This window comes from Neolamprologus brichardi, chromosome 4 (assembly GCF_056152115.1).
Source record: "Neolamprologus brichardi isolate AB-2024 chromosome 4, ASM5615211v1, whole genome shotgun sequence".
NCBI lineage: Eukaryota > Metazoa > Chordata > Actinopteri > Cichliformes > Cichlidae > Neolamprologus > Neolamprologus brichardi.
Genome location: NC_142107.1, coordinates 3,218,680 through 3,241,108, shown reverse-complemented (window position 1 = coordinate 3,241,108; position 22,429 = coordinate 3,218,680). Strand labels below are relative to the sequence as shown.

Genomic DNA, 22,429 nt, shown 5'->3' with positions numbered 1-22,429 from the left:
ATTATGTTCAATGGCCAAGCACGGAGAACGACAAAGGCGTGACTGCGCATGCGCTGAGCGGAGTTGCTGCTGTTGATACAGAGAACTGCTGCTGCTGCTGATGTGGGTGAAATAACGGTGTTAGTAGCCCATTAGCATTGGATTGGAAATGGCAAGCTAATACCAGTTATTTTCTCAGTTTACACCTCAGCGTCGTGTTTTATGTAAAGCTTTCTAAAACCGTGTTATAAGTCTTTGGTTTGTCTCTACTGGAAGAAGTAACTGCTAAGTTTGTGTTAGGCTAGAAAAGGGCTTGCTAACACTGGTTAGCAGCTGAGGTCGGCGTCATTAAAGCTCAGCTGTCGACTCTTCCCGCAGAAGAAGCCAGTTTCCGGAATTGAAAGAAAGATGCAGTGATTACATACGCGAATTTCCCTCGTTTGAATGTAATAGCTTGGCTCGGTAACTTTTTATACTCCCGAAAGGCTCGAGATTGGATTCGAGACGATGAGCTAAGTTGATGCCTGGATTCAAATCGGCGCACATCAAACAACTGCAGAGGAGGTAAGCAAAGCGGCAGCACGGAGTCAGGAGCGCCGATCAGCGGCTGTAATTTTCCGCTTTTATTGTGTCTTTCCTAATACTCATAACGGAATGGCTCGAACACCTTGTCATAAATCAGCATTTGTGTGCTAACTGTTATCCCGCCTGAATTTTTCACCTGTCTGATATTGCATGTATAGCACGGCGGTGTGCACTGATACGAAGGTTGAAAGCTGGGAAGCTTGACTTCTCGTCCTTTGTGTATTTTTTTTTAAATCTGCTCTTAACACTATAAAAATGACTTGTAACCACTGCTGAGTCCTGTTGTGTTCACTTCATCTGGCTGAACACAGCCTCGGTGCCCTGGTGTGTTACAGTATGTTTCAGACAGCTTTCCTGGCCTGAAGTCTTAATTCTTGTCACAAAGACTGCCAATTCGATTGATGTCGAAGTACAATGCATGTTTTGAAATCTTTCCCCGGGTGCAGTCAGCAGGACTGATGATCTGCCTTTCTGTCTTGTCTGTGGCCCACTGGGAACCAGCGAGGTGTTATTGTAAGTGCAAGGTGCTGATCATCTCCATTGCGTATGCACAGCAGTGAGCACAGACTTTAATATGGATGATATGCAGATAATTTGTATGTGTTTATTTTAACATGGCATGTTTAAACTAATTTACATTGACTATAAATAAACTCATTTTCTAACTATTGACTTACCAAAACATGGCAAAACCAAACATAACATTATCATTTTGGACATAGAAATTCAGCTGTTAATTCAGCGTGATCCTGATCACACTGAAATATGGACCTGTCAGCTTCTTTAATTACTCACATAATAATATTTACTAGTACAACTAAAATCAATAATAATAATACTAATAACAATATTCTACTTGTGTCTTTGTGGTGGTATTAAAAACAGGCAAATCATTTAGACTGAATTGTCTGTAGGGTTCTAAATTTATTTCTGTTTTTTTTTGTTTTGTTTTGTTTTCAACTAAAACATATTCTGGGGTATGTGTGTGTGTGAAAGCGAGAGAGTGAAAGAGACACACACTGGCTCATTCCCAGTTGCTGCATTGCCACAAGCTGATTTAGGCTTTGGCAAAGTGGCATGAGTCATCCATGACAACACTGTGCAATCACCCTATATTTAGCTGGTGTTTCAGGAGGCTTTGAAAGTAATTGTGAAATTAGTTTTCACTGCAAACTATTAGATTATTGCCTTCCTGAAAATCTGTGCCAAGACATTGACGTAGGTGGAGAGATGACGGTTGCAGGGAGATGTAATTTGATGATTGGGGGCGGGGGAGTGTAGCAGAGCATCTGTCTCGATGTGTGTGATGTTGTGAGTGCCGGTTTGGCCAGTCGCCTGTCTAGTTTTCACTTGTCCTCATCAGTCCTGTGTAATTATGAGATGAATGCCACTTCTGCAGCTCATAATTATGTCATTATGAGCTGCAGAAGTGGTGTAGTCAGGCAGCTGTGGGGAGTTTGTGTGCTCCCTCTGTGCCTAAATCGGTTATAGGTGTGAATGAGAGCATGGGTGTGTCTGGCCATGTGATGGGCCTGTTCAGGATGCACAGCCTGGATACCCTCCAGCCCCCAAGATTCTGAGGCTGTTCCATTAGTCTTGTGGAATAGAAACTTCAGAACACCTTTATCCATTTTCCTAATGTGCATTTGCGAGCAGTTGTTTCCTCAATTTCTACTGCTTTCAGCTTTCACCAACCACATGCAGCCACAGGCATGATCGTGTTAGTTCTGCTTTTTTTTTTTTGACTAATTTGTGCAAAGGTGTTTCACTACTCTCATGAGATATGCTTGTTCATAGTGCTATTTCTAGCTGCACTCCACTTCATTCTGCCCAGAGCAGAGCACCGGGAACAAGAAGAGGAGAAACTGGGTCACCAGATCTTACGGATCTGTCACTGTGTGATTTAGGGATTTTTTCAGCCCTCTGCTCCATGTCTTGTTGTGTGTGGTTTTTGCCCATTTTCACCAGTGCCTCCTCACCCGCCTACCTTGTGCTTCCTCTTTTCACTCCTTCCATTTGATCTGGCTTCATCCGTCTGCCAGCCGTGCAGTGTCATTTGCACTTTTTTGTGCAGTGTCCTACTTTGCTCTGCTCTTTATCTTTTGCTGTTTTCTCGTTCCAGCTTCGGCAGATATTGGCATGAGATTTAGGTCGTTGGCCGCACGAGCCCACTGAGATGCTTTTACACATCAAGAGTGTTTTATTCAGGCTTTACAAACTGGAACATGATGTTCTGTTGATTGATGCATGCTATTAAAAATGCCGAGGGTAAATTAAGTGTGTTACAAGAAGCAAATTTGTTGATGAACTGTCCTTTCTTCATTCAGATGAGTCAGCTTTGGTGGAGAGTCAAGCGGCTGTCAGAGAGGTTGGAGAATGACTCTCCTAGCGGCCTCACCCTGGGGTCCCCAGCCACTACAGCCCCACAAGGATCCAACACATCATGGGTGCCTAAAACCCCAGTGGTAACACCAGATGAGCCAATTTTCCTCATGACCTCCACTGCCCAAACTATATCAGGGTTTTTTGTTTGGACAGCTCTTCTGATCACATGCCACCAGGTAAGCAGAGTGGTTAAATGGTCAGCAGGTTTAAATGAAATGTTCCACTAACAGCTACCTGTGAGAGGGTAAACTGTGATCTAAGAGGTTAAATAATAATAATTACAGGGTTTTGAGAGTTCTTTCTACAGTCCAAGGGTATTTGGGAACCTGTTGACTATGTGGTGGTTTCACTAAAGGAATAACCAGGTTATGCTTTTTATTTGGTCAAAATATGTCACTAGGCAAAACTCAAGCGCACTCTTTGCTAACATGTTGTTATTGGTTTCATTCAATGTGGTTACATCTGTTTTCCCGTCTTTGCCCATAGCACTTACCCAAAACATTGATCTCAATGTCAGTGTTTTGGGTAAGTGACTCAAAACCCAAATTTGAATCATGATCATGATTGTTTGGTTTTATTTAGACTTAATTAAAGGCTGGTTGACTCTTTATGTGGATGTTCACACACCAAGCACATGTAGTTTTATGTGCTTCATATGAGGAAATATTCTTCTTTCAAATATTATGGAATTTTCTGTCTGCAAATTTGTTTTGTTTTTGATGTGAAGGTGATAAATAACATCCCATTCCCATGAATTGGCTACACTGTGTTTGTAAAGAAGTTAAATAAGTACTTATTCTCATCTACAATCTGCTTTCTAAAGGCTCCTACACATGGTGAGATTTCAGCAACCTTACAGGTTCATGGCAAGCCAAATTGTGCCACGTGGATCTAATTTGTTGTTGCCTAGATGCATCAAACAAGTTTGATGCATCTAGGCTGTATACTGACAATTCCTGCTGAAATGTGGACTGACACAGACAGCTAAACCTACTCTGCTGTTTGTTACCATGCCCAGTTGTGTTAGCTGCAGGAGACGTCATACGAAAAAAAGCTTCCATTGCCACAGCTCAGATATCAGATTTACTTCTTTATGGCTTTAATTCCACTGACTTGCAGGGAGCAGGGAGACAGTCATCCTAAATTGCTGACACTGAGTTTTGTCTTAGTTTAGTGTCTTTAGTCACCGAGCCACATTTAAATCTTTAAAGCACCATTTAGGAGCCAGGTTTAAGATGGCTGCAAGCATTAAACATTAGAAACAAGTAATACGAATACATGTCTTTGTGTTTTCTTTGTGGCTGGCAGTAGTACGATTACATAAGTGCAGTGAAACAGAGATGGGCAAACAACATGCAATAAATTTTCCTTGCAGGCTGTAAAAACTTGGAATATTCTAGTTTGTGGCAACCTTGAGCGCAAACACACAAGGGTTCCAAGTTTGACTGAATTTAATTCGGCCCTCTTAAATTTATCCAGCTTGGGACAATTTACGATGGCTGTATGGCAAGACCTCAGCAGTACTAAAAGCCTTTGGAGTGCTGTGTGCGAGCACTGCAGAGAACTGCAATTCATGGAATAAGAGCAGTTTACCTTGTCAGGTTTCTTTGTTTGTCAGCCCTCATGTTACACTGAAGCATTCAGGTAACATCCCTTTTATGTAAGGGGGATCTATTGTACCTCGAGGCATAGTTTAATGATTTCTCTTCCATTGTTTGCCGATGCTCTTCACACACTCGGTTAAAGAATAGCCTTGTGTCGCTCTGGCAACAGGTGCCCCTGGCTTGAGTATAACACCGTACAGGAGCAGGAGATGTGTGAGCTGAAAGTAGGGTCACCTAGCAACGATTGCCTGTGAGTGCACTGTCTGGCCTGGTGTGTTGTCTCCCCCCCCTTTTTCAATGTTTGTTATTTTACCAGAGGTGTGTCTGTTTACAGGCCAGGAAAGGTGATAGGTGTGGACATTGTGTAAGTGGAAAAGAGCCACAGGGCGCAGACAGAGGTGCTGGTGACAGCAGCCCACCCTGTCCTTCCTGCCATCTGCTTCTCTGAAAAGGAGTGATAAAAGCTCAGTATCAGTTACCCCCATCAAGCACACACTCACAACACACACCCTGCAAACTCGCTCTATTCCAGTATCAGACTCTGGCAAGTGTATACTGACTGCACACATGCAGGTTTCATGAGGTAGCCATTACTTTGGGCCACCCTGATTACCTAGCACATTTTAAACTGTGGTTTTGCAGTGAGAAAACTGATCCATGTTGAGCTCATGTTGTGTTTTTAGTTGTTTTTTGTTTCTTTGTTGTTGTTTTTTAATGTGACAACTACTAACCCATTTTTTTCAGTTACAATTTTTGGCTTCAATTATTATAAAAACAAGAAAATCAAGATAAAACAATTATTGGGTCACATTTCATTTTTGCATTGATGCTTTTATTTGGTCAGTACCAGCACGCCCTTTTCCATGACACTGATAGCTTTTGTCTCACTCTATGTGCAGGCCCCAAAAACACTCCCTGCCAGACTTTGCCATGTTTTAGTTTAGGTCCTATTTTTTTTTTAAACTAAACTTTATTTAAAGTTTAGGAAATGTAATCATTATATAGGCAAGTTTAAATACAGTATTTTTGCGTTTTAAAAATTAGAAATATTACGTGGTACATTAGGTTGTTGGTGGAAACCTGATACCATTTTCCTTCGTTGTTCATGCAGCCCATACATAGCATGTCAACAGGGTTTTTCATTATCTCTTTTTTTATAGGTGTTGATGCTCTCATGAGCAGGTTTCAATTTACTGACCATTTTGTTCGGTACACGTTGCTAATACCTGGTTGGACCTGCTTTTGCCGTCAGAATTGCCTGAATTCTTCACGGCATTGATTTTTGGCAGAGATTTTGGTCGACATTGACATGACATCACACAATTGGTGCAGATTTGTCAGCTCCACATCCATGATGTGAATTTTCCATTTCACCACATCCCAAAGGAGCTCTATTTGATTGAAATCTGGTGACTGTGGCGACCATTTCAGTACGGTGATCTTATCATGTTCACGAAACCATTTTGAGATGATTTGAGCTTTGCAACGGCAGGATAACGGTGCGTTATCCTGCTGGAAGCAGTCATCAGAAGATCGATACACTGTAGGCTTTCACCTTTAAATGATGCGCAGTTGGTGGTCCAAAGTATGTCATGAAAATAACCCTGAATACCTTTACACCACCACCAGCCTTAAACTTTGATACAAGGCAGGATAGGTCCATCCATGTTGTGTGGACCTACTATCTGAATGTTGCATCAGAAGTCAAGGCATCAGATCAAGCATTGTTTTTCCAATTTGCTCTAGCTCATCAAGGTCAACCATATTGTGTGTTCACAGATGCTCTTCTGCATACCTTGGCTTCTCTAACATTAACAGGGCATTTTCACAGGATGTTTTCTCTTTTTCAGACCATTCTCTGTAAACCCTACAGATGGTTGTGTGGGAAAATCCCAATAGATCAGCAGTTTGTAAAATACTCAGCCATCTGGCCTTAACAACCATGCTAAGTTTAAAGTCACATAATTTACATTTCTTCTTCGTTCTCATGCTCAATTCGAACTTCAGCAACTAACTAACTTCAGTAACTAATCAAATGGGTGGTGAGTGTAGATACACCTTTGCCAGTGCTGCACAATATTTACTTGCTCGTTTAACTTTTTCCAGCATAAGGAGCTCCTTGTCAGATGATGGTGTCTTTTTATAGGAGCAGTTTAATCTTAGATTTCTAAATAAATGACTTTATATGTTTAGATGAACTTATGTTTCTCTAACCTCTTTTCCTTTTTCAGATCTACATGCACCTACGTTACTACAGCTCTCCAAACGAGCAGCGGCACATAGTTAGGATCCTCTTCATAGTTCCCATCTATGCCTTTGACTCCTGGCTCAGCCTGCTTTTCTTCACCAACGAGGAGTATTACGTGTACTTCGACACAGTCCGAGACTGCTATGAAGGTTAGTGGACAAAGGAACAGAGTCAAATAAAATGGTACACTAGCCTATTATGTTGCACGCAGGAATATACGCTGCCACATGTACCATCACAGTATTTAACACAACGATGAGAGTAAGTGTGAGGGTGTAAAAATTTATGTGCTGTGCCCACTAACAGAGGGCCTTTACAGTGTGTTCATTTACAAAGGTTGCCATCTTTGTTCTCATGTCTCCATGGCCTGTTGGGATTGCAGGGAGGGGGGACAGGTATCCTAGCAACTGAGTGGAAAAAGAGCAAATGCTTGAGAAGGCATCTCACTTCTAAGCAGATAAATCATGATGTACCCACCATTATTCAAAGTGGGCCCGCTGTGCTTTTTGGTATTTTCTGTCATTTATAGTATATTGTTGGTAACTAGTAGTGGATGCTTATTATAAACATGAACAGAGTTTTAGGTTAGGATGTCGGTGTACGTACACGTAACCCCAGTGAGACAGAAGCTCAGATTTCAAACTGCTCTAACGACTCCATGTCAGTTTTTTTTTTTGTTTTGTTTTTTTTTGTACCCTTGGCTCTGTATGATGACATTGTGATCTAGGCACAGAAGCCCCACCCACCTACTGTTCAAACCTTAGGTTTACGTGGAGAAGCCATTCAAAAGAATGTTAGCTTCTTCGTATGTTCTTGTTTCAGAGTTAAAACATACTGTATCTGTAATTATGCAGTACTGAAAAACCCAGGACCCAATTGTCGTCCATGTGCTGCAATCACAGGCTTACTTTTAAGCTCAGCAGCTTTCAACTGTAAAGAAAGCTGAGGCAGCAGGGAGCCTGGGTCTGTGGATTACCCTTAGATTAGCTGACGAACACCTGGGCCAGCAGGAAAACTGCGATCACTGTGCAGCCCAGTCAGTTTTTTTTAAATTGCGTGTTACTCCTCAGCAAAATAGAAAGTAAACCACTGACCACCGCACAGAATATGATGCAACTGCCCTATATGCTTTGTTAAGATTTTTCTAAAAAATATTTAGATTTTTAAAGAATAATGGATATTAAATCCAGGAGAATGTTTTTAAATTTTTGATATCAGATAATGATGAATTACACAATGGTCTACATATATAACTGTAAATTGTTTTTTTGTTTGTTTTTTTAAAATTTCTGGCAAAAAAATGTTCTCTCTCAGTCAGAGATGGGCAGTAACGCGTTACTGTAATCCGATTACTTTTTTCAAGTAACGAGTAAAGTAAGGGACTACTATTGCAAAAACGGTAATTAGATTACTGTTACTTTCACGTAGGAACGCTGCGTTACTGCGTTACTAAAACCGTGATTTTTTTTTTTGTGCTGGAATGTGCAGAAAATAGGTTTAAATATTAAACAAATTTCTTCCAGTCAGAGAATGTTGCATATAATTAAATTTTTGCTTGATCCATAAAGTTAAAAGATTAAGACTAATAAAACAAGTTTTAAAAAAGGAGTTTTCCATTTGATTACATTTTGTATGATGGATTATGTAGAAAAAGTAGAATTGGGCTGAAAGATCTATCGCTTTATCGCCTATTCAGGTTGTAAATCGTGTTTTTAAAAAGTAACTAAGTAATTAATTACTTTTGAAAATAAGTAATCAGTAAAGTAACGGGATTACTTTTTGGGGAAGTAATCAGTAATTGGTAACTGATTACTTTTTTCAAGTAACTTGACCAACACTGCTCTCAGTAAGCTTTTACTGTCACAAGCTTTTACTGTTGCAGGGTGTTTTTTGCTGCACAGAAGAATTACTGTGCCTGGATGCACAGTCAAAGGCTCGTTCTGTGTTCGCTAGTCATTCATAAGACTACTGATAAGTTTCACTTCCTGTCTAGAAATGGCAGTCTCAGCAGTTCTGAAATAGAGTCAGCAAAATCTAACTATTACTATTAGAGTTACACCAAGTTATTAAAGCATAGTAATTCCTTTACTAGTGTGATCGATGGACTGATTCTTATATCGCACTAAATGAGCACTCAGAGTGCTTTACAACTTGCCTCGTTCACCCATTCACACAAGTACTTTTTTTCTATGCCTTTCCTGTGTAAGTGTTTTCTACCTAACATTCACACACAGTTATACTCTGATGGATAACAAATTGGGGTTAGTATGTGCAGACTGGAGCAGCAACCACCAACCTTCTGATTAGTAGGTGAGCTGCTCTACCGCCTGAGCTCTACCACTGTGTGTTGATCACATTGTATATCTGTCATTTCAGTGTATTTTTTTTTAGCTTGTTTGCTTAGTTTTTGGTGTTCTAAATCCTGCAAGATTATGAAGGTTGCGGTTTCTCTTCCTGTCATATCACTGATATGCAGTTCCTTAGTTTGATGACGCAGTTCCTCATTTGTGCTTTCTGATGCAGCTTAACTCCAGTTAAAAATTTTTTTTTTTTTTTAATCTAGCAATTGTTTTCCAGATGCAGACAGCCACTTTGGAAAACTGTAACCTTTTCTCTGTGTCATCCTTTCCAGCTTTTGTCATCTACAACTTCCTGAGTTTGTGTTACGAGTATCTGGGAGGAGAGAGCGCCATAATGGCCGAAATCAGAGGGAAACCCATCGAGTAAGTCTGATTCCTTTTCATAGTATAATTGCCCGTATAATTGGTTACTTCAGTTGTTTCATGTTAAGTGTGTGTGTGTGTATTTTTTAACCTGTATGTCACTTTAGGTCAAGCTGTATGTATGGAACATGCTGTCTGTGGGGCAGGACCTACTCCATTGGCTTCCTCAGGTTTTGCAAACAGGTATGAGTGTTTTAGTTTGGGCGGAGGTTTAGGTTGTACTGACTCTGTTTGAGTGTTGTGGTGTCCACTGTGACGGACAAGTATTAATACATGTTTTCTCCATTTACAAAAAATTTAACGTGTCCGTAAGCATACCCAAAATATCTACTTGCAAATATTTTAAGCTTGAATGACTGTAGGTATCACACATCACCAACTGTTATGTCTTTCACTTCTGTGCAGGCAACTCTCCAGTTCTGTGTGGTAAAACCACTGATGGCAGTGATCACTGTCATCCTTCAGGCCTTTGGGAAATACAGAGATGGAGACTTCAAGTATGTTTCCACAGCACTGTCAACCAGAGCATCAGCATCTTAGTGTTTAGCTTAAGTTGAAATGACTGTTTGATTTTGCATTTATATAATCTTTTTTTACTGTCTCCTCCAGTGTGGCTAGTGGCTACTTGTATGTCACTATTATCTACAACATCTCTGTGAGTCTGTCCCTCTACGCTCTCTTCCTCTTCTACTTTGCCACACGTGAGCTGCTCGTCCCGTATAACCCAGTGCTCAAGTTCTTCATGGTCAAGTCAGTCATCTTTCTCTCCTTCTGGCAGGGTAAGTGTGTGTGTGAATTAACTTTATACATCCTCTCTTAATTCACCTTGGAAGTAGCTTGTTATACACAACTGGAAACCTAGAAAAGGTGACCAATGTAAACTCAGAGTTGAAGAGTTGCAAGTTGGAACAAGGAAGACTGCTCATTCTAGTCACTATACTGTAGATACTGTAGAAACAGTCCCAGTGAGAGGTGATCTCTTCAGTCCCTGGCTCCCTAGCCTAGGCTGTATATAACAGATGGATATAGCCACTGGTTCTCTTACATTTTGAAGCCTTGATTCTTGCATCATTGCTGTTGCCGCTGTGCTTTTGCCAGAATGGACAATTTTGGATGATGTGGTGTGCAAATTTTTCATCTAACCCTACCAAGCTTGGTTAGACTCCATGAAGGGTTCATACCAACACAGATACCTGCTATTTTGTGCTAAAAACAACCCACCAAAACTGGAGCACAGAATTCTTTGATGGGTTGTTTGAAGAATTAATCACAGAGGAAACTATAATATATGTCATATAAGGAACTGCAACCTCAAACATAGTGACTTTATTTAATGGAAAAGAACCCTAGTAGACAGCTGCTCATTTTGTGTCTCAGTATTCACTAATCAGTGTGGCTCTGGCCCTAACATTGAACGAGTTTTTACTGTTTAAAGCAACCTGTCTGTTAGCTTTACAGACCAAAAAGGTTTTTTGTGCCAGGTCCAAATATGTTTATTTTAGTGCCAGTTTTGGGCATTTCCATGCACAGATTCAAATGTTGCTGAACTCTCATGGAGCAGTGTTTTGATTTATGTTTTCATATCTTATCTTTGTATATTTCAGGGATGTTGCTGGCCATCCTGGAGAAGTGTGGCGCTATCCCCCAGATCAACTCTGCTGATTTTTCTGTGGGGGAAGGAACAGTTGCTGCTGGCTACCAAAACTTCATCATCTGCATTGAGATGTTCTTTGCTGCTATTGCTTTGCGCCATGCTTTTACTTACAAGGTCTACATGGACAAAAGGCTGGATTCATATGGTAAGAGGCATATTTATGTGTGTGCGTTGATGTCTGGTTGTAGTAGAGAGTGAAATATTCAAAGAGCAACTAACAGTATTATAGTATTGTAATTATGTGATTAACAGAGGGTTCTTGATGAAGTCTTTCAAAGCTAATCTGACCTCACTCTTTGTCCCTTCCTCTTTACTTTGATTCCTATCTTCAACAATCTGTTTATTTTTGAGTTGTTCTCTTTTCATCTGCCCTCTTTTCTATTCTTTTATTTTCATCTTGACCTTCTTGTGTTTCTTATCTCTTTCTCTCCTTTTCCTCCTCCTTCACTCTGCGGCACTCAAGGCTCATTTCCTATCTATGGACAGTACGGTACGTCTGATGTTAGCTATGTTTTGTCTGTATGTGACTCAGTTGTTTATGTTAAAATGGAATTTGATGTCTTTTTTTCTCTTTGATTGTGGTTTAAAAAATATTGCATTTCCATCGCTGGTGTTATGTGTTTCAGTTCAGTGTTTCATTTGTAGCATTGTATAGAAAATACAGATATTTATGTTTCCATTAGATTTTGAAATGAGGGATATTTCGCTGTGATGTTTTGTGTTCTTTCATTTATTTTGCAGTCAGCTAATTCCACCTTCCCACTTTGTTCAGTCTGTGGTCCTACCCTTGTCGTAAACCCTTGCCTTGATAATAAATATGCCAGATGGCGGGATAATATTTATCTTAATATATTTTATATTCTTTGCAACAATGCTTAGGTTTATTTGGACAATCCAGCTGGCAGTTGGGATGGAAACTTAGTTTCTTTCCTTTTTCGCTCATGTATCGCTTCCATTCAGTGTCTCGTTCTTAATATTTACCACCTTCCCATCACACCTCCAGGTCGCTGTGCCCCAATGAAGAGCATTTCCAGCAGCCTGAAGGAGACGATGAATCCAGGAGACATGGTCCAGGACGCCATCCATAACTTCTCCCCAGCTTATCAGCAGTACACCCAGCAGTCCACGTTAGAGCGAAGTGGAGGGCCACCGCTCTCCCGCAGCCACAGTAACATCAGCACCCGCGGGGACAACGAAAAGACCCTTCTACTCAGCTCTGATGATGAGTTCTGAGACTCAAACACACACTCAGAGGCTAACCCTTACTCCTGTAGCCCTTCTCAAGTTTTTAGCAGCCACGGAAGAATCAGATCTTTTTTTTCCCAACCTCAACATGGAAGTTCAGGCTGTGGTTCTGGTTATTTCACATTTAGATAACAGTGAAAGATCAGATTTATGTCATGGTTGCCGGATCGATGAAACCGAGGCAGGGCAGAGCCCTTTCTAAGGAAAAAGGAAATGATTGCTACAGCACGGAAATGAGGAGCATGAAAAGAATGTAGATGTTACAAATAAAGTGAGGGAGGAGTGAGGTTGATTCTTTAACTGTCCAAGCTATTATTTGTGTTGTTTTAGTTGTGATTTTAGGCCATCGCTGAAAGAAATGCGATTTTTGTATTCACCCGTGGAAAATGGATTCGTACAGATAACCGTGCCTGCATTATACCATCTTAATCCTGCACTAATGACACTATGGCATTAAAAAAGTTAGATATGAGCTGGAGAAAATAAGTGCCATCTTCTTCTGAGACACATGGCCTCTTTATTCTTTACTCTTTACACTGATTCATAATCAATATCAATATTCCTCCTCACCTCTCTGCTAGCGCTCTCGCTCTTTGTAATTATATATTGCCAAATAGCACCCTTTGCTCCAAATAACAAGACACTGTCTTAAAGTTTAGGTTTGTTGTTTTTTTTTCAAGTGGCCTTTGAATTGCAGGGGTTATTTTTAATATATGACTTCAATGACAAATAAATATTTTATCTAAATGTTGTTTCAGCTCGAAGGTGTATCTTATTGTTATCCTAGAAATTTTCTGAGTTTACTGTGGATGTCATCATTATGTAATGGCATTCCAGCTGTTGGCCAGACTCTATATTGTTTGCGGAGAAGCACGGTAACAGCTGTAGGAGAGATTTTTAGCGTAGGCAGGAGGACTGACGGAAGGACAACGCCCACACAGATTACAGATTACTGATGGAGCAGCACTTTCCTGCACAGTCGGCCCAGCTGTGATGCGCCCTGGATTGTGATCTCATAATTAATGGCATTACGTGCTGCACAGATCGGCCCTGCCTCTGCTGGTGTCATTTGTAATGGCAACACTATGACAGCAGCGGCAAATAAGTCACGTTGTTAGCCGCTACAGATAGAGAATGCGAAGATGTGTTGGTGAAAACAAGGCTTTAAATCAGATTGAAATCACATTTGTACTTGAATATATTGAGCATTTTAAAATTGGTGGTCAGTACATTTACAGGGACATGGAAAGTGACTAAACACCTTCGGGCTGGCCAGAAATCCTCTGGTTGGCATTATGTTTTCTTTTTCCAAAAGATGGCTGGAACTGTTTAAGTTATGCATTCATATTTTATCCAATTATGTTTAATATGCGTTTACACAGTGGCTGGTATAAAACTCGCATGTGGTTTGTGGTTCTAAATGTTTGAATGGCAGAGCACAGCTGTATAAAAGCTGAGATTCTGTTTATGTTGAGTGTATATCGATTTAACAGACTGGAGTTAGTGACTGCGGGTCGACACACAGTACATCACAGCCCAACCTTTTGTGAGAAAAGGAGTCAAACCAGCTAAAGTGATGTGTGCGTTTTCAGTTTGTCCTAATGAGAAAATCATATTCGGTCAAGAGAAGGTGGGTGAAAATGTTTGGATTCCATCTGTGACCCACATCCCATCCTGCCGCAGTGACCGCATCACTTGTGTATCTTTCTACTAAACCTGCATTGCTTCAGTTAAAATCAAGGTTGAGTGTGTTTGTTCTGAGCGTTTCATACTTGAGCATTTTCTTCAAAACACTGTCAGATCATAGTTTTGCAAAGCTTATTGTATTTTAATCCAGAAAATACTATATCCAAATGGAAGGAACGCTGTAAATAAAGTCAAACTTAGTGCTGCAAAACCTTTATGACGACGACTGGGACGCCATTGCTTGGTATAGTGCTCTGTTTGAATATATTTGTGTTTTAATGGTTTCATTTCATATATACTCCTGTTTTATTTGTAATTTTTTGTTGTATGATATTTTTTTGTTTGTATATTGGTAATATTACATGTTTTGATGCTATATCGATTTCTGTTGATGTTTCAAAAAGAAATAAAAGATGAATAGTAAAATAAAAAGACATTTCTGGCAGTTTTTGCAGGCTTGTAGACTCCATCATTGTCATTAGCAAAATATTAGAACCCCTGCAAACACCATTGACAGAAAGACTATGGTTCAAGTAATGTTTTGGACAGTTTTTGTTTTTTACTCAACTTTTGGTATTTAGTAGTTATCCCCCCTCCCTCTCTTTCTCAGACCATTCTCTGTAAACCCTAGAGACGGTGATGTGGGGAAAAACTTAATATTTCACTATTTTCTGATATACTCAGATTAGCCCGACTGGAACCAACAACCATGTCATCTTCAAAGTCACTTAAATCGCCTTCAATTCTAAAGCTCGGTTTGTAGTTCAGCGGGTCATCCTGATGGCCTGTTTGTTTTAAGGAGCAGCTGACCACGTGAACCGGTGTTCTGGCCAGTGAGTGTATTGCATTAAGTTTCCAAAGCTGTTTAATAAATGGCCAAGTAAGTAAACAGACGTACGCGTGCCATGAGTATGTCACTCACAGTATGGGGCGGGGCTTATCCAGCCGCCAGCCAGTCACAGCAGCTTCCGGTTCTGTGTTAAGCTAACAACAACACAACCATCTCCTGCGTCTTATTACTATTGCAACCCTAACGACGCTTGTCACAACGGAAATATGGCGGGTTGTGCTACTTAACATTTCAGCAGGCATTTACGAAGACGACATTTTAATTTATTTTTGATTTAGTCAGTTTTCCAAGCTAATTCACGGTCTCGCCGAGTGAAGCTTCTGGAGTTTTCAAGCAAGGCCAGAAAAAGTATCTGTAAGCAACAGCCGTACAACCTGTTGAAGATAAAGGTCCATTAGCAAAACTTAATAAGAGCCCTCAAAATGAGAGGTTCTTACGGAGACAGAGACCGAGACCGTGGTCGTGACAGAGGGTAAGAGGACTGCTAAGTTAGCTTGTCAGCTAATGCTAGTTAGTTATCATAAAACCCTATTATATGTTTTTATTGTGACTAGCAGCTGTTGCTTTGACCTTACAGTTCGTTGTCATATTCCAGCAATCCCCGATTCGGATCAAGCAGAGGAGGACCACCCCCGGGTAAGAAGTTTCGGAATCCTGGGGAACGCTTACGAAAGAAGAGATGGGACCTGAATGAGCTTCCTAAATTTGAGAAAAACTTCTATAATGAAAATTCCGAAGTGCAGCGAATGAGCCAGGTATTATGTCCGTCATGTCACAGTCTGACCTTCAGCTGCACCTGTTGTGTTGTTTAGTCTGTCTTCACTTGTTGCTTTTCTTCTCTTTGCTCTCAGTATGATGTTGAGGAGTATCGCAGAAAGAAAGAAATCACAGTCCGAGGCTCAGGCTGTCCAAAACCTGTCACCAGCTTCCATCATGCACAGTTTCCTCGTAAGCACATGCACTCATGGATACAGCTGCAGCACTGTGGACAGTTTGCAGACATACATAACCAGAAACTTTGTCGTCCCTTATTTTTGCTTCTTCCTACTAGAATATGTAATGGATGTACTGATGCAGCAAAACTTCAAGGAACCAACAGCCATTCAGGCTCAAGGTTTCCCTCTGGCACTCAGTGGGAGAGACATGGTGGGCATTGCTCAGACGGGCTCTGGGAAGACTTTATCGGTGAGATGCGTCTTCCTCTTCACCTGTATGCACCACACAGATGAATTTCACAGGTGAAAGATTAACCAGTCTTCCATATTTTTCTTCTTTCAGTATCTCCTGCCTGCAATCGTGCACATCAATCATCAGCCCTACTTGGAGCGTGGAGATGGACCCATTGTACGTGAAGAGAAAAGGAGAGCACTAATCACTGAGTAGTCTGCCTTGGAATAACCCAATTATATTAAAGACCTCAAAGCACAACATAAAACTAAAACACTAAAGAGAGGATTGATGTGGCTTTATATATGTGCTGTGCAGTGCTTGGTGTTGGCCCCCACGAGAGAACTAGCTCAGCAGGTCCAGCAGGTGGCATATGACTATGGAAAGTCATCACGCATCAAAAGCACTTGTGTGTACGGCGGTGCTCCCAAGGGACCTCAAATACGAGACTTGGAGAGAGGTGAAGACTACTAGAGCATGCAACCATACAGTTGTGTCCTTTTGCGAACCACTTTCGATTAGTCTGTAACTTGTTTATTTTCAGTTTAACTGATTATATTACACACTGAAACATGCTAACTTTGTCTCGTCCAGGCGTTGAGATCTGCATCGCCACTCCGGGTCGTCTCATTGACTTCCTAGAAGCTGGAAAGACCAACCTGCGGCGCTGCACATACCTAGTTCTTGATGAGGCTGACCGCATGCTGGACATGGGTTTCGAACCACAGATACGCAAAATTGTGGATCAGATCAGGGTAAAAGCTAATACTCAAAGGCTGTATCTCTGTCTTTTTGGTTTTTTTTTTTTTTTTTTTTTTTTTCTGTTTTTTGCTGCTTACTCTTATGTTTTAAGTCAAAGCTGTTTTAGTGTATAGTGTTTTATTTGGTGGGTTCTCTTCCCCAGCCGGACAGACAGACTCTGATGTGGAGTGCTACCTGGCCTAAAGAAGTTCGCCAACTGGCAGAGGACTTCCTGAAGGACTATGTCCAGATCAATGTTGGAGCTCTGGAGCTCAGCGCTAACCATAACATCCTTCAAATTGTTGACGTTTGCGTGGAGAGCGAAAAGGACCAAAAGTAAGAGTTTGGTGGTCTGGTCACATAGGAATTAATTTCTCACGCTAATAATAACAGCATCTGCTGTGTTTGGTGTGTGCGTTTACATCCCTTTAATTATAATGCATTTGCTTTTTTTTGCTTTTCTCAGGCTTATCCAGCTGATGGAAGAGATTATGGCTGAGAAGGAAAACAAGACCATCATCTTTGTTGAGACCAAGAAACGGTGTGATGACCTGACACGTAGGATGAGACGTGACGGGTGAGTATTCCAACTCATAGACTGTAATAAAGAATGGACACCATGATGTCACCCAGTGGTATGGTCTATGCTGAAGTTGGGCAGTTTAACACTGGAGTGTGTATATGGACTGGAGCTACTGGAGCTTTTTAAGCTATTCCCAGCCTTAGCTAAGCACAGTCATTTAGGAGCAATAATTGAAGACTTGTCAAATTGGTCCACTGTAAATATTGAATTGTACTTTTGCTTGAATTGCCCATCACAGGTTTGTAGTACATCAGATGAGTGGTTGTAGAGAAAATCAAAAGAGCAGAGACACACAGACGCACTGTTAAAGTTGCTGATTTGTTTTCTAGGTGGCCAGCGATGTGCATTCACGGTGACAAGAGTCAGCCAGAGAGAGACTGGGTATTATCAGGTACAATAAACACACTCGCTGACATTTCATTGTACGACAGTTCTTTGTACTGTTATGTTGTGCTGTCCTGAATGTGTTGGCTCTGCTTGCATAATTATACAAACTGAACTGAATTAAATTAAATAGCTGATCCTAATCACCTTTTATTCATCTCATGTTGCAGAGTTTCGGAGTGGCAAAGCACCCATCCTCATTGCTACTGACGTCGCCTCACGTGGGCTTGGTATGTCATGTGTGCTCAAGTATAAAGCAAGTAATTTCCTAAGTATAGCCCCACATACATGCAATATATTTCCCTCTTCAGTATTTAGACTATAAAATGATAATGATCAGTATATATTGATCTGGCTGTTGTCTGCATTTTTATTCACAGTAAATTTAGCAAAGGCCAACCACAAACACATGCGCTGCTTCTCAGATAAAGTGTGTATCTAAGAAGTATGTCATTTGAAGCAGGCTTTCCTCCAGACACTGAAGTCTCTTTGCTTTATTAAAGAAACACTAAGAAAGCCGAACGAAGGATTGATGTTGAATGAAGTGTGACGATGTAAGGGGAGAGGCTAGCCAAGCAGCCCCTTACAGCACAACAGTCCAACTTTGAACCTAATTCTGTGTTCATTTGTTTTCTTTTCATTTTGTTTATTTGTGTTGTTTTTGTTTCAAGTCTCTCTTCTGGCAACTAGAAGCACACAGGCTCTCGGGAGCCTGCAGCCGGACCTAGGCATGACAATCGAAAGCTGTCTTGGGGAGAAAGACAGCCTGATTAATCTGATTCCCAGACACGGCCATCTCTGCTGAAAACTTAACAAAGAGCCCGCTAATGAAGCTCTCCCCCCGCCTTCCAGGACACTGGCAGCCTGGGTGATGACGGGCGGGGAGGGAGTGGCAAGCGCAGGGTGCCGCTGGGCTTCCAAAATTTGATCGTATGCTCGAGGGCAGCTGTCAGGTGAGAGGGCGAAGAAGGGGGCGTGGAGGAGGCTGGACTCTTATTTGGCATGCCATCAACAGAGGATGAACCCAAAGCACTTGCTGATAAGATTCACTCATATTCACAGCCGGTATTCAATCTAACGGCTGTAACGGATTAAGAAAACTTTCCCGTAAAGTCCTCGAGGAGATTCAAGTCCATTCAATAACAAACTCATAAAATTGTGCCTAAATTTGAACTTTCAGCTAATGCACTTAAATAGAAAACAGTTTTGTGAAGATGAGCTGCAGTGGTGTGTCACAAGACGATAAAGACAGAAACACCTGCCAGGAAATGAGGGTGGAAAGCAGCCGAGCCGGGCACGGGCGGCTATTCTGGAGACTTTCCCTCTGAACTGCCCCCTGATGCCAGCCCCCAACACCACCCCCCCACCACTGGCTGTCCAGGGCAACCTCTCCCTCTGAGGACGTCATGTCTGGTCCTGGCTGGCAGGAGTCCTGGCCTGGAGGAGCCACCTCACTGTGATCAGTCTCCCTCCTTTTCACTCCCCTTCCTTTTTATTCTGTCTTTCTTAATTTGTCTGCCTGTTTCTCTTTCATCCCTCCTTCTCTTCTTCTTTTTTCACTACCTTTCCCCCCCACCCTCCACCTCATTTTGGTCTCTTATTTATCTATTTGTTTGCCTTTAAACATTTCTGACTTGTCCGTTTTGTCCCTTTCACCTCTGTCCCTGAATCCACAGCTTTCACTTTCCCCTTTGTCTTGAACTCCTTGGCCTGTTGTCTTTGTATACATCACACCAGATCACCAGGTCAGACTTTCTAAATACCATCATAAGAACTAGAGCACATTCCCTGGCAGAGCTCACTCCCAAATCTCTCTTAAAGAGAACGTCCTCCCTCCTTTAGTGTCTGTTTCTTGTTACGAAAATTGAAAAGCTGGGCTCGGTAATACCACTGCCCTTTGACGTGACCTAGGAGGCATTTGGAGCAAGCAGCACCAGTCAAAGCCCGTTCAAAAAAAATCTACTTATTTTACTAACCAATCTCTTAATTAGAAGTTAGTATCACCACTTCTTGGTAATCTAAAAAATGGCAAGGATATGAGATCCTTGAAGTTGACATAAAAGAATCTAGAAGGCCTCTCCACTGACCTCTTCCTCTAGAAACATACATAAGCCCAGCAGTAATGGTTCCAGGCCGATCACGGCTGGGACACACGAAGAAGCACAGTTAGGAGTAGGGTAGGACCGCAACCCAGCACAGTCCAGCTGGAGCTCTGGCCCAGACAGCTTCCAGCTTTGGGAGGGTTGTGGAGGAGTGGCGAGGTTGGAGAAGGGACTGCATTTGTCCGGTGCGCTCTCCTCCTACCCCTGCAGACCTCCCAGGACTGGTGATGGGTGGGGGGACAGAGAGGGAAATCCCTAAATCTCTGATTACAGGGTAAGTACTGTACCTAACCCTTCCCCCTTCCCTCTTTTTCCTCCTCCGCCAGTCTTTGTCATTATGCTTCCAAAACAAGACGTCCATTTCCTCTAATCAGCAGTGTTTTCTGAGCCCTTCATCAACTGTAATGAGAAACAGACCTCTTAACTTTGAGTTAATCTTTTCTGTCAGAAATTTCTCTACATTATATATTTAATTTTAGGGTCACTGCCTTTGAAAATTTGTTTGTTTTTAAATGTTTATCCAAATTCTCGTACTGCAACTTTTTCCTTATTTTTGCAGCTTATATTTGATTGCATGTAACCCGTTTTCATGTGTGCACATACTTTATTTCTCTGCTACATTATTTGTTTTTCTAATTGGCACGTTAGGTCATTTTCTAAATGCGTGCAGAGTACAAATAGCCGATGATTTGACTGGTAAGTGATGCTTTCAGAGGACGATGGGTGTCTTGCAGTTATTGTCTGACTGTTCCCATTTTAAAAGACAAAATTAATGAACACTGCAAAATAATGTAAAAGTCCATTAGCGTTAGTTTTGATCTGACTTCTGTTTGCATCTTTTCCCTCCCTGTTACTGACCTCTTCTCCTCTCGCACCGCCCCTGCTGCCAAAGATGTGGAGGATGTCAAGTTTGTCATCAACTATGACTACCCTAACTCATCCGAGGATTATATCCACCGCATCGGGCGTACAGCTCGCAGCACTAACAAAGGCACCGCTTACACCTTTTTCACTCCGGGGAACCTCCGGCAGGCCCGAGAGCTGATCCGGGTCCTGGAGGAAGCCCGGCAGGCGATCAATCCCAAACTGCTGCAGCTGGTCGACAGTGGACGCGGCGGAGGAGGTGAGGAACGGTTTAAGCATCATGTGTTGCTTAAACAGTTTAACTGCTGATTTCTCTGCACCACAGAAGAGTCTTTATTGATTTACCTAAATGGGGATGAGCTTTGGTAGTATGTGAAGGATAGATTGACTGTATTTAAGGGAGCAAGTGGTTGATCACATAAACAAATGCTTGAGTAAATGAATGAGCTAGCAGTTTCATTGCAACTCTTAATTCCCAGGTGGCCGTTCCCGTTTCCGCAACTCCAATTCGAACAATCCCAACATGATGTACCAGGATGAGTGTGATCGCCGGATGCGTTCTGCTGGTGGGGGCAGCAGCTCAAAGGATGGCCGTGGCAGCGGCAGCAGCTACAGCCGCAGCGGAAACAACCGGGATGGGGATCAATCCTCTTCTTACAGAGATCGCAGCAGCAGGGATGGAGGACGCAGTTACAGCTCCGGTTCCTATGACCAGTACCAGAATAACAGCAGCTCCAGAGGTGGCTCCGGCTCAGCAGGCAGCGCTGCGGGGAATGCCCCACCTCCTTCATCAGGCCCTCAGCCTCTAATGGCCCAGCAGTTCAACCCTCCGCAGCCTATGATGGGTTTGATGGGGCACTCGCCATTCCAGTTTGCACCTCCTCCGGCATCTCTGTCTGGGAGGAAATGATGTAGTATGTGCATCAGTGTTACACAGCACAACACAAACTACACCCGGGCAGATTTGTGTTGAATTTTTTATTTTATCGCTCTTCCAACATTCCAGTTAAAAGCATGTTTTAGTTGACTGAGAGATCTTCATTTCTTCAACATTAGTTTTCGACTGGCTTCAGGTGTTTGCGTGGAAAACTTATTTTCAGCTTAAAGTTGGTTTAAAGCAATTCTGTGTTCGTTTAGCTTAGTTTGTTGCAGCTGTATTGGATGGAAAAAAGCAAAGCTGCTTTTTTGTATTGTGAATCTCTTTGTGAGCTACTTCCAAGAGGTTGATGGTGTTATTTTCTGTTTAGGTATGGCAAAGGTAGGTGTTGAAGTTAATTTTGTTTTTTCTGTTTCAGATCATTGTTGGAAGCCAAAAAAAATCCTTCTGAAATATTAAAAACAGATCCTGATGTGATTTTAAAAAAAACGTGGGTTAAAAACTTTTACCACATTGGAGTGTTTTTCTTTGAGCTTTACCTCGATCTCGTTATGTAGGTGCAAATTGAGGCCTTACCAACTAGTGATTTCTAAGTTTGTATTTACTAACAAATCTCCTGAGGCTTACCTGTTTAGAGGATCACCAGTGTGGTCTGGTCTTTGCAGCAGTGATGAATGAGATTTCCTAGCAAACAGTAAGTCCCCTTTTTAAATTTGTTTTTCATGTTTAATAAAGTTCTTTGGTGTACAGGA

General features: G+C 41.7%; 2 protein-coding genes across 4 annotated transcripts; both read left to right on the top strand.

Moving 5' to 3' along the window:
• Window positions 1-67: 67 nt before the first annotated feature.
• Window positions 68-14,541, top strand: LOC102777864 (transmembrane protein 184B-like). 2 transcript variants are annotated; one of them, XM_006797953.3, is made up of 10 exons: window positions 68-543; window positions 2,892-3,125; window positions 6,785-6,950; window positions 9,434-9,524; window positions 9,632-9,707; window positions 9,930-10,021; window positions 10,134-10,303; window positions 11,129-11,323; window positions 11,642-11,668; window positions 12,182-14,541. In XM_006797953.3, exons 2-10 carry the CDS (start codon window positions 2,892-2,894, stop codon window positions 12,409-12,411), a joined length of 1,281 nt encoding a protein of 426 aa, XP_006798016.1. In that variant the 5' UTR covers window positions 68-543; the 3' UTR covers window positions 12,412-14,541. The 2 variants fall into 2 exon arrangements, with proteins under 2 accessions (XP_006798016.1, XP_006798017.1); XM_006797954.3 differs by lacking the exon at window positions 11,642-11,668.
• Window positions 14,542-15,085: 544 nt separating this feature from the next.
• Window positions 15,086-22,424, top strand: LOC102777580 (putative ATP-dependent RNA helicase DDX17). Of its 2 annotated transcripts, none has more exons than XM_006797952.3 (13): window positions 15,086-15,431; window positions 15,555-15,714; window positions 15,811-15,907; window positions 16,011-16,144; window positions 16,238-16,303; window positions 16,445-16,586; window positions 16,721-16,881; window positions 17,031-17,203; window positions 17,334-17,444; window positions 17,780-17,841; window positions 18,005-18,064; window positions 20,829-21,059; window positions 21,280-22,424. In XM_006797952.3, the coding sequence occupies exons 1-13, from the start codon at window positions 15,382-15,384 to the stop codon at window positions 21,708-21,710; spliced, it is 1,878 nt and encodes a 625-aa protein (XP_006798015.1). In that variant the 5' UTR covers window positions 15,086-15,381; the 3' UTR covers window positions 21,711-22,424. The 2 variants fall into 2 exon arrangements, with proteins under 2 accessions (XP_006798015.1, XP_035766719.1); XM_035910826.2 differs by having other exon boundaries at window positions 15,537-15,714.
• Window positions 22,425-22,429: the final 5 nt, after the last annotated feature.

Bases quoted from the DNA above. Each gene is read 5' to 3' on its own strand.
- LOC102777864 (XM_006797953.3), top strand. From the start codon at position 2,892: ATGAGTCAGCTTTGGTGGAGAGTCAAGCGGCTGTCAGAGAGGTTGGAG. The intron at 3,126-6,784 runs GTAAGCAGAGTG...TTCCTTTTTCAG, and splicing joins TTCTGATCACATGCCACCAG to ATCTACATGCACCTACGTTA. The intron at 9,525-9,631 runs GTAAGTCTGATT...ATGTCACTTTAG, and splicing joins ATCAGAGGGAAACCCATCGA to GTCAAGCTGTATGTATGGAA.
- LOC102777580 (XM_035910826.2), top strand. From the start codon at position 15,382: ATGAGAGGTTCTTACGGAGACAGAGACCGAGACCGTGGTCGTGACAGA. The intron at 16,145-16,237 runs GTGAGATGCGTC...TTCTTCTTTCAG, and splicing joins GCTCTGGGAAGACTTTATCG to TATCTCCTGCCTGCAATCGT. The intron at 16,587-16,720 runs GTGAAGACTACT...TGTCTCGTCCAG, and splicing joins AATACGAGACTTGGAGAGAG to GCGTTGAGATCTGCATCGCC.